This window comes from Ovis aries, chromosome 15 (assembly GCF_016772045.2).
Source record: "Ovis aries strain OAR_USU_Benz2616 breed Rambouillet chromosome 15, ARS-UI_Ramb_v3.0, whole genome shotgun sequence".
Classification (NCBI taxonomy): Eukaryota; Metazoa; Chordata; class Mammalia; order Artiodactyla; family Bovidae; genus Ovis; species Ovis aries.
Window position 1 is genome coordinate 36268188 of NC_056068.1, and position 11758 is coordinate 36279945.

At 40.7% G+C, this 11758-nt stretch overlaps 1 protein-coding gene across 50 annotated transcripts in view; it reads left to right on the forward strand.

Annotated features, from left to right (window-relative positions):
* SOX6 (SRY-box transcription factor 6) overlaps positions 1-10689 on the forward strand; it is a 720275-nt gene extending 709586 nt beyond the window's left edge. For all 50 annotated transcript variants that reach the window (XM_060399843.1, XM_060399842.1, XM_060399858.1 and 47 more), the window contains one exon: positions 3892-10689. In XM_060399843.1, the coding sequence (XP_060255826.1) occupies positions 3892-4195 (304 nt within the window). In that variant the 3' untranslated portion in view covers positions 4196-10689. The remainder of the gene's footprint in view (positions 1-3891) is intronic.
* Positions 10690-11758: the final 1069 nt, after the last annotated feature.

Here is an 11758-nt window from a genome sequence, read left to right on the forward strand (position 1 = left end):
CCTTTATTCACTAGTTCATTCATTCATTCATTCATTCATTTCATGTATTCAACAGATTTTTGTTGAGTGGTTCCTATGTTTCGGTTCAGTTCAGTTCAGTCGCTCAGTCATGTCCGACTCTTGTGAGCCCATGAATCGCAGCACGCCAGGCCTCCCTATCCATCACCAGCTCCCGGAGTTCACTCAGACTCACGTCCATCGAGTCAGGGATGCCATCCAGCCATCTCATCCTCTGTCGTCCCCTTCTCCTCCTGCCCCCAATCCCTCCTAGCATCAAAGTCTTTTCCTATGTTTCAGGCTCTGCATACAGTGAAACATCTTCAGTCTGTATCAGTGAAACATCCTATCTTCATGAAGCTTGCATTCTAGTGGGGGACACTGGACAATTAATGAGTAGTAGTAAGTGCCTTAGAACAAAGTAAATGAGGGAAAGGAGTAGGGAGTTTTAGAGGATGGAGTGCAATTTTAAAATGAGTGGATATAGATACCTCACTGAGAAGATAAACTTGAGCAAAGACCTGAGGAGGTGAAGGAGCCAGCCATGCAGATATCTGGGAGAGCTAGGCAGAAGGAACAGGAACTGCAAAGATCTTGAGATGAGATTGAGTCTGGCTTGTTCAAGAAATAATGGGGTCAGAGCAATAGGAGCATAATGAGTAGGTGGAATGAGTACTAACTAGGTGTCAGAGGTAGTAGGGAGCCAAATTCTGAAAGGACTTGTTGGCCATTGTGAAGACTTTGAATTTGATTCTGGGTGAGATGGATAGACATTGAAGAGTTATAAGCAAAGGAGTATTGTGATATGACTTAGGTTTTAAAAAGATCACTCTATCTACAGGGTTGACATATTGTCAGAAGGGAATGTGCCCTGAACTAAGGAGGCAGACTCTTACAATAAAACAAATTAGAGTTGATGGTGGCTTAAACCAGGTTTGTAGAGCTAGAGGTGGCAAAAGTGGAGGGATTCTGAATATATTCCTGAGAGCAAACCAATAGGAGTTACTGATGGCTTGGATATAGGGATATAGGATTTGCCCCCACAGTCAGAAGATGAAGTGCTCGTTAACCAAGATCTGAAAGGCTATGAGAGGAGCAGGTATATGGGAGAATGATCAGCAGTTCAGTATTGCACCTTTAAGGTTGAGATGATATTTTTAACATAAAAATCAGATAAGAAGTTTTATATGCATTTCTATCTTCAAGGAATGAAGGGGAATTGATCAGACAGGAAGTCGATGGGGGTTGTAGGCAGTGGGTGACACCATCTACTATCCCTCTACCATCTAGTAGTAGGCTTTTGAATATCTCCTGTCTCACTTTCAGAAAGATGTTTTGTTTGTTTATTCTCAGTGTTCCATTACCAAGTTAATGTCCAAATACTGTTAAATATGTGCAACTCAGTGTAGAAGAGTTGGATTCTGATTCAGATTAAGTACTTTCCTGATAGTCTGAGCTTACCTTACTCACTCTGAGATTGATATCTAGTAGAGAATTTGTGAAATAAGAAAGAATTCAACTCCTGGATATGGTACCTGTGTCACTTTGGACAACAACAAAAAATCTTTGGAACTTAATTGGTTACTTCATTTGTAAAATAGGGGAAGTGATATTTCTCTCTCAGACTTATTTGAGGATTAAAGAAGATAATGTAAAAACATCTAAGCATTATCCATAGCACATAACAAGAGGTCAATTCAAATTTATTTAATAGCTATATAGATATTTTGATTTTAAAATACTGCCAAAAATGACCACCTATTCTTTGCAAAAAGAAAATGTCCTTCATGAAAAGAAAATGTACCATTTGATAGTTTGCATATGAAACAAACTAGTTCTATAGTTTGGTAATGGAACACTAAGAGCAAACAAATACAGATTCATTTACCAAATTGGGAAATCTGTAAAATGGGTTAATACTGCAGTAACAGTTTTCACTCTACACTCATTATGTGATTATGGCAAAAATATGTTTATTGCAATTATCCAAACTCAGTAAAAAAAAAAAATAATAATAATGAGGCATTTATTACCTTGGGTAGGTTAGCATAAAATTTAATTTGTGTCAATTTGCCCCAAACTTAGAAAGCAAGAAGTATACTGTTGTTAGAATTTGGTTCTATGAAAGGGAAGCCCATATTTTATCAGATGTTTCTACACATGGATTCAGATTTCTCTATCCTCTTCTTCGGTACAGTCAAAATATCACTGTGATCCATAGAAAATGGATCAATGTCAGGTGCTTAGTATCAGCTGGATGCCTATAGGCTCTGCAAGCTCAGGAATTTTTAGGAGTATAGTAAGCATAATGTATCTGTATACTGAATATCTTTAAAGGGAAGAATGATGGAATTCAAGTCAGGTGATCTAGCTTCAAATCTCAGCAGTGCTGGTTACTAAATATAGGATCTTAAGCAAGGTCTCATTTTCTTCATCTGAAAACTGGGGATAGTAATACCTCATGGAGTTACAATGTTAACTGGATGAGATAATCTATATGAAAATATTTTATGTGAGTTAAAGGTTAAGGCATCAATATTATGCCTCATAGTGTTTGACAGAGGTTGTTAAAGATAGCACTATCAGATACCCCACAGTGTGATTTTAGGCCGTTTCTGTCATTTCTCCTTCTACCAGGCTGGAAAGCATACAACCCTTGAGAAATTATACTCCTTCAGGATGTTAAAAAAAATAGCTGGTAACTTAGTTAATTCTTCACAAATGCAGAGTATTTTCCTCTTCGATTGAGGTGGATAGAAAGCTTCAATGTAGGGGGGTTCGATAAGAATCGTTCAAGTGATCAACTGACCTGAAGTCAAGTGTTAAAAGGTGGAAGGACCTTCCAGGACTTCAGTGATCCCAGCTTTTGTAAATGGATGGAAACTGAGGCTCAGAAAAGAGTTACAAGGACAGTGTGAAGTGAGTTTATATTAATGTCCTTAAAGACTGAGAAGCACTTGGTGAATATTGCATCTAATATTGCATGGTTTCAGTCCTATTCTTCAAGCCAGGTAGTAGGTCTTTCATGCTTTCAATATTTCAAGTTACAATGCCTTAAGGGAAACGAGAGACAGATAGCCATGTCTCCCTGCAGAGGGAGAGACTGACCTTTGTAAAGGCTCTGGTCAGTTTATTTGAACTCGAGTGACATGATGATGGACTGATCTGGTGTGACCAAGCCTTGGCACCTGCTAGGGTCTAGGATGAGGCAACGTGTGTCATTCTGTTAAGTAGCAAAGCTCTCAATGTTCTTCACTCCTGACTCCTTCAACCCTGGCTCCAGCCCAGGGCCACAGGAGTAATGACATCCAAGATGATCCTTCCATAATTAGGAAATAGAAGTTTCAACAAGCTTACCTACAGGTTTAACCACAGAAATAAGTAGACATTTACATGGATACCAAATAATGCTTTACTGAATCTGACTCTGGGATATATAGGATCCTTCCTCATCTTGATTTTTTCTTTGTACAACTCTCAAACCAAGGTGAAGACATAAACCTGCTTAACTGTCATTATAGTATGTCTCATGTTACCAGCCTATTTTTTTTTTTTTTTTGTAATGTTCTGGGAGATCCTAAAAAAATGATCTCACAAGTAACTTTGTGGAGTTAACTACAGTATTTGTTCCAGATGCCAAGGGTTATCAAAGCTTTGCTTCCATGTTGCAAGACCATCAATAAGTTGCTCCATTGTATTGCTTAACCGCAACTACATCATCAGGGAGGTTTGCAGAACTCCTCCAGGAAACACCTTTGTCCCATTTCATCATTTGCTTACAATTTCAGACTCCCCTCTGAGACTGTGTGAGGGATGAATTCCAAAGCCACCCAGAAGAACATGTGTATATAGATATTTCCCTCTGTTTTATTTTATTTTTTTGAATCTATACAGGCAGCAGCCTCAGATTCCAATCACCACAGGAACAGGTGTTGTGTATCCTGGTGCTATTACTATGGCAACTACCACACCATCACCTCAGATGACATCTGACTGCTCTAGCACCTCGGCCAGCCCAGAGCCCAGCCTCCCGGTCATCCAGAGCTCTTATGGTATGAAGACAGACGGTGGAAGCCTAGCTGGAAATGAAATGATTAATGGAGAGGATGAAATGGAAATGTATGACGACTATGAAGACGACCCCAAATCAGACTATAGCAGTGAAAATGAAGCCCCGGAAGCTGTCAGTGCCAACTGAGGAGTGTTTGTTTGCTGAATTAAAATACTCTGACATTTCACTTCCCCTCCCCCAACAAAAAAAGTTCTTAAAGAGCCCGCATGCATTTGTGGCTCCACAATTACATCAGCAGAATGGTCTTAATTGTTTCGTAAAGCGTGAGACAGATTAAGTTTTCCCTGATTTTTCATGAACTTGAGTTTTTTTGTCGTTATTGTTGTTGTTGTTGTTTTTTAATTTAGGTGAAGACATATTAAATATGAGACACCAGGACTTGAAAACTTATCTCAACCCATAGCTGTCTTACAAGTCTTATATTTTTGTCTTACTTTTTTCTTTTGGATGTTGATAAAGGTTTAAGTTACTGTTTTAGATGGGGTTAAACATTCTCACTCAGGTATGCTGTGCCGGCCTACAGGTTGTGAATGTGTTTTTATTCTGAATTATTTTAGAAAACAACTGAGAATTTCATATTGTGAAACAGAACAAGTCCACGGCGTGTGCAGCTGCATGCAGAGCATATTCAAAAGGCCTCGGAATTCCATTTTTCCACGTGTAGAGTTAAACTTTGAATGTGCCAAACTTTTTCATAACTTTTGAATCTTAATATTTTGAAAGTCTTAAAGGAGACACTGCAAAGTCTTAGACAATCTTTGGCATCTTAAAATAAAATAGCAAACCACACATATTTTTTTTTTCCAGAAAATGGTAAAGTACTCAGGAATCTGGAGACAAGATATTGTAAGGAATGAACAAGGTTGCCACAGTGCATGTACCCAATCGTGTTTGCCTCTTGACGTGCCATCAGTGTGACGTGGTATGACGTGCACGCACTAGAGCGATCACCACACCAGATATCGACACGGTGGTCTTCTCTGCCTGAGACCACCTCTCACTACATCCATTATCCCTTTGCCTTTAACCCTGACATTCAGTCTTAACACATTTTTCTCTTAAATAATTTATTCATTCCAGAATGTCAAGGGTCCACTTACTATTTATTTAAAAAAAAAATCGTTGGTGGCATTAATTTAATAATTCTTTTTTCTCACCCTCCTTCCCCAAAGAACTTTTCAACCCTTTTCACCTCCTTCTCCTGCTAGATACAAAAGATGTACATAGTGATTTTATGTCCCCAGAACATCTGGAAGCATTTCTGAAACAAGATACTACTAAATACCTATATAGTTGTTTTTGAACATCGGTGTATATATGGCTGTAGAGCTGTGTATTTGGATACAGGTGTAGAGACTTACACTTCAACAGGAATGTCCCTGAGGTTCACCGTGACTTTGAATCTTTTGCCAGAATTTTCCCCTAATTCAGTTAAGCAACAAGTGGTAGGATCTGCATCGGTGGCATTTCCCCTGAATGCCATTTAGCAGCAAGGGTCAACAGTGGTGACTGCCAGGCAGGAGAGTCCTGCGGCCAATCCTAAAGCCCAAAGCTGCGGGCCATGTAGGAGTCCACAGGGATGCTGTCATGGGCTGGCACCTCTTCACTGAGCTGCCTGTCCCATCTGGCACATCTAGAGAGTTCTTTGCAAAATCCCCAGGATGCAAGAAGCTGCATGACAGCCTCAGAGCAAAGACAGAGGCAAATTGTTATGATACATCCAGAGAATGAAAGAAGACAATAGGGAGGGAGAAGGAGGGGAAATACATTCCCTAAATGGGATGTTCCTACTGTTAATTCTGGGGAACAGATCACTCCTGGGGCAGCAGACGAGTTCCTCTGGCTCACTCCCTCCATCTGTGGCCACGTGGGGGTCATGCCAATGTGCGAACAAGATTAACTGCCCGTGTCATGAGAGGATTTTTCTGGAGATGTGCTGATGCATTGGGAGGGCAGTGAGGCTTCCTTCCTCATCTCCTAATGACAGGGAGCTCAGTCATGCCATCTTGACCTTCCTGAATCCAGGACTGATTGCCTACGGGGGAGCCTCACCCTGAGTAGTTCAATGGGAGAATGTCAGCAAATGGGACAGTTCACCTCATGGGACAACCAGAATCTGATCACCAGGACATAGGAACGGCCCCATCAGATTTCTTGAGCCATTTTGTCACTTGGAAGAAAATAGTGTACCTTCGTATTTATTTAAGAGTGCTCACGGCCATACCTAAGAGCGATAAATAGGTCTAGCCAAGACATTACTGTCCATGTCATTAGCTAGGAGTGCTCTCTATCAGCTGATTTAGGTACTGATAGGAATGTTTGGTTCTTAATATTGATTGGGGATTGGAACTTTGTTTTTGTACATTTATTTCAAATGAGGAGGAGGTCATTTTTCTAAAAAAAAAAAAATGAGTATTTATTATTGTCTTACTGGTTTCTTTTGATTATATACCTCTCCTCCTCAGTTCATTCTCACATTTTTTTTTTCGTCTTTCTCTCTGATTCTTGCTTTTGCCCTCTCCCACTCCTTTTTGATTTTGTTGCATAGGTAGAGTGCTGTATGGCTAGCATTGTATTGTATGTAATTAATTTTGCACAAAGGCAAACATTTAGAATAGTAGGTTAATTTTGTTTGTTTTTATGGCCATGCCAAAATAATATTCTGGGCTGGTGGAGAACAAAGGACTGTTCTTTAGGACTGAAACTTGATTTTGCTTGTAGTTTAAAAAAAAAAGAAACAAAAAAAAGAAAACAACACAAAAAACCAACAAAAAACACACACACTCACAGATGTTGTTTCGTAAGTGTTATAAGCACTGGATATAAATGGTATTTTTTATCACTTCTGACTAATGTGAAGCTGTTGTACGAAAACTACATGAACAAAAGTCATCTGTTTCGACTCGTGTGGGCTTGCCTCACAGTTGCCGGATTTGAGTCATTTTTATGTCTTGTTATTTCATTTATTTATGCAAAATACATGTGTGTATGAACACTTTGTTTTAGCTCCAGCTCTGCCTCAGTACTGGGGTTCAGTTACTCCTAGCCATGTTCTTAAAAATGAAAGGCTATTCAGGAATGATCTGATTGTAAACGTCTCTTTCATTGGGTCAAACAGTGATGCTGTATTTGAATCTAAATTCTGCACATAAGCAGTTTATTCTATTTATTAGCCAAGTTTGGCTCTAAATATCCATGGAAATTAAGAATGACAATCATAGGGATCACTTCATTTTATTTTCAGTGGGGCTTAAACAAAGTTTTAATGATTTTACCATCTCATTTTAGATTTTTCTAATTGTGTAAATATAACATAGAAATAGAATTTATTTTTGGTTCATGAATATTTAGTGAAATATAAGTTATGTATTTCCTTTTTGTTCTCTATCCATGTATGTTGGTCCAGACTAGAAGTTGACAAGTCACTGTACCTCATGCGGTAGTGAATTATCAGCCACAGTGAGAGAGCAGAGCCCCACTTGCAGCTGGAGCAGGAAAACCCTTCACTCGGGTTCTCGTACAGTTTAGAACCCACTGTCCACAGACTCAGCCTTTCACTTTTTTTCTCATAGAAAGCTGATGAATTGAACATGGTGAATTTCCAGCACAGCTGGGAGGGAGTCAATTTGCTCTGTGAATCCACATGAATCTTATAAGGTAGTCCCGTGACCATTTAATAGCATGAAGCATGAAATGCCATTATAAAGGCAAAATCTGCCTCTGAGATTGGCCATTAATGAAAGCCTCATCATGCCAATTAGATTAAAGAATGTTAATCAACTTTTTTTATTGCTCCCTATTTCATAATATCTTCAAATCAAAGGTAAACATCTCCATTTTGTTAAAGAACTTGCAGGAACAGGATTTTCCTTGTCACTTAGAATAGGGACACTGACCGACAATCCTGTCTTAAGAAAATGGACCATAAGGAATAGGAGGGAAGGAAGGAAGGAAGCGAAGAAAGAAGGAAAGGAAGAAAGAAAAGAAAGGAAGCAAAGGAACGAAGAAAGAAAGAAGAAAAGAAGAAAGAGAAAGAAAGGGAAAGAAAGGGAGAAAGAAAAGGTCAGTCTGTGGACAGGAGCAGCCAGTCGAGCAGTTTCTCTGTTTCGCTGGCAGATGTGAGGTGGTATCTTTTCCAGGAAGGTACGAAAGCTTTGTTGTTTTCACCTGTATTCAGCTCACCCTTTTAGGAGCACATCAGTTCGCTCCACTTGGTATTTGATACTCTCCAACCTTGTCCTCAGGCCTGATTTGATTTGCCAGGGTCCCAACACCATCTCTCAGGCCAAGTTCTAAATTCAGGTGTGGGCTCACAGTGCTATTGAGCTTGTCAAATTCTGGCCTCCCCTGAACATTAGCCCCACTGGAGCCTGGGGTGTTTGAAAAGGGTGTGATCACTCTAGGGCTGAAATTAAAGGCTTCTTTCTTTTCCTTGTGAAGCCAGGCTGCTTCTCTGGAGCACACCCTCCTGAGCAGGGGGGCACAGGCACTAGTGAAAGCGGGGATTGTTTTGAGGAAGCCCATCGACCCCCAGTAGGAAGGCAGCCTGGTCACACCACAGCTGAGGCTGCCCCTCTTAATTCACTCATTCTGCAAAGAGGTGACCTCTACCTACACATTAAGGAAAAGAAAAAGAATCGCTTCGTAGTTTTAAACCATACGAGAAGTCCTGTACCAAGTGCCAACAACTGCAAAGAATGCAGCTAGAGGAATGTATTGAAATTATTACTAGGTCTTCCTTTTTAATGAGAATATGACAAAAAATGGTTGCTGTAGCCTTGCCTGATTTTGTATATGTTTGTCTAAGGACTGAGTTGGCACTTAAGCTCATTTCTCAAAGTATAATAATATTGTATGACCTCATTTGTCCTTTTACTAAAGCACTTGCATCATTTCCTTAAGTCATCTGTCCCCTGACATGTTTTCTTCCTTAATAAACAACTTCTGTCTGTTATTCCTGCCGATTATGTTCTGTTTCTGATGCCATGTACTATTGAGCGTAATCCTCTGCTAATATCACTGAAAATACTGATATGCAAACACTTTTCCCTTTCATCCCCACCCCATCTTTTCCTTTGGGGACAGATTTCTTTCCAAAAGCTCATGAACAAGTATTGGGAATGCTGGTACCTTGGAGGCAGGGCTGGAGGTGGGAGGGGGCAAGGCAGAAAGGTAAAGCTTAGTGCAGATTCTCTTCTGATTGTCGTCCATGGCAACACGAAAGCTTGAAGGCAACTCAGTGACAGATCTTGCTCAGTAGTTTCTTATTCCTGAAGAACCACAAGCAGAAAGTGAGGCCTCAGTGCTGGTGCTCTTGGAGTATGGGGAATGTGCAAATATTTAACTGTTTCGTATGCTGCACATTGCAGACCTGCTCATGTGCATTCTCCGTTTGTCTTCCTTTGTCATATGTGTTTTTGCTTTTTTGAAAAAGTGCAGTCTTTATTGTACCCTTCTCCAGCTTGTAGCAAATTAGAATGCTTAGCATTTATGTTCATTCATTATTGTATTTGCCATGTAAAATTTTTATTACCTTAGACAAGCTTATAAGCTGTTACTACATAACTTATCTTATTGTAACTCTTTTATTTCCCGACATTGTAATTTGTTTGTGATGTATATTGTGAGATTGTATTCTATGTTAATTTAATCAGCACAATTCACTGACATGCTGGACTGACATGCTGGCTGCTGTTTCAAAGTGTAAAGTTTGTGTAGGGCTGTTGAGACAACTGCTACTCTGTTGTCAAGGTACTGTGCTGGTTCCTCTAGCAACACTGCGGGTGTGGTCCTTGGGACGCTGAGGGCATTGAATACACCCTTGAGCAAATTTTAACTGCAGATTTTCTTTGTAGAAGTTCTATGTATAATGCAGGTACCTACTTGGCCCATGGCTGGTAACTATTTGGGCAATTAGAAAAAAAAAAAAAAAACAAGAACCATAAAAACTAGCGTCTATTGCTGCTTTGAATATGTTTGAAAGTCTGAAAATGTAAATAGTTTATCAAAAAAAAAAAATCTTGTACAGTCCAGTGTAAAGTTTTTAAATGACCTTAAAAGGGTTGTCATCACATCTTTCTCACACTCTCCTCCTGATAATGGAAAAAAAGTTTGCTAAGGATTAAAGAAATGAGAAAAAAAAAGAGAGAATCTCTTCAGATTTCAAGGAATGAATCATTGTTCTTAGCTTTGTTGCATACACACACTTCTTGGATTTCGTTGTGCAGTATTGATGTGAGATAAAACTCGACATTGAATAACCTTTCAGTGGTACTTTTCAAAGTCTTCCCCTCCTCTGCCTCATAATTAAGGGAAAAGATAAAATTGAAAGACACACTGTCTTTATCTATCCTGGTGTATGTTGGCACCTTAGCTACTTTTTTTTTTTTTTTTTCCTTTTTGCACAAGGTGCTTTCCTGATATGTTAAACATGCCATCTTTGGGTGATAATGTATATGCCATGGTGGGGCCTAGGCCCCTCAGGGGAGTGTCTATAAGAACTGCCTATTTATGCTCATTTACCTCAAGACTGTCCTCTCTACCCTTAATCTAGTCGTCATCACTCCATCTTTTGTACTGCTGTTGACACTTACAAATTAAAGATAAATTTTGTTTTATGACCTCCGTGTACGGCCTTGTCTGTGCCCTGCAGACTGTCCCTGCCCTGAAGCCCGGTCAGTCCGAGGCTTCCTCCTCCCTCTCCCCTCCCCCTCCCCCCAGTGCTTGCTGCTGGAGCCTGCAGGGCTCCCTTACCCCACTTCTCTGCCACTCCTTGCTTCTGCCTTGCTGGGAGGTAAGGCTCAGGAAACCTTCAAACCCCTTAGCCTGGGAGACTTGCCTGTTTTTTTCCTTGTGGAGGCTACACTGCTGCAGCAGGAAATGCTTGTGGATTCAGACGGTAGGAACAGGATCCAAGGCGGATTTTTTTGTCAAGAGAAGATGAGAAAGAATGTCACTTCCTATTTGCCTGACTTCTTCATGAGAGTGAAACGGTTTATGAAAACTCCCAGCATTCCTGGGTATGAACGAATCTCAAGGGCCAGCCTCTCATCTGACATCAACTTCTACAGGCCTAGCAGCCAAGAATGGAAAATGCTGCACTTCTGGAACCCTCACCTCCACTGTGGTTGGGAGCGGTTGGCTGATTTCTCAGCTGCTTCTGCAGCAGAGGAGAGTTCCCATCTCACTGTGCAGCCATGAGTTGGCTCAAGAGTGAATGATATCAGCCTCTTAACAGTCTGGGGTCTGGAGGTGGGGTAGTGGACCGAAGTGAGGCGGGCCCTTAAAGGAGACTGGCCAAACCAGCCAAGCCAGTGCTGTGGATCCAGAGGTTAGTGACCAAGGCCTGGAGAGGGAAACCAAGGGCTCACGGGAGAGACAGGAGAGGCACTTCGCCCTGGGGCCTGACCACCACCCTAGGACATTCGTTTCTCCTTTTGTTTGAAGTAAATCTGTGCTGTTTTCTGTTTGCAAAATTTCCTCTCCTCTTTCAAAGTGAAAGTGAAAGTGAAGTCTCCGACTCTCTGTGACCCCATGGACTGTAGCCTATGAGACTCCTCCATCCATGGGATTTTCCAGGCAAGAGTACTAGAATGGGTTGCCATTTCCTTCTGCAGGGGATCTTCCTGACCCAGGGATCGAACCCGGGTCTCCCGCATTGTAGGCAGAGGTTTTACCATCTGCGCCATC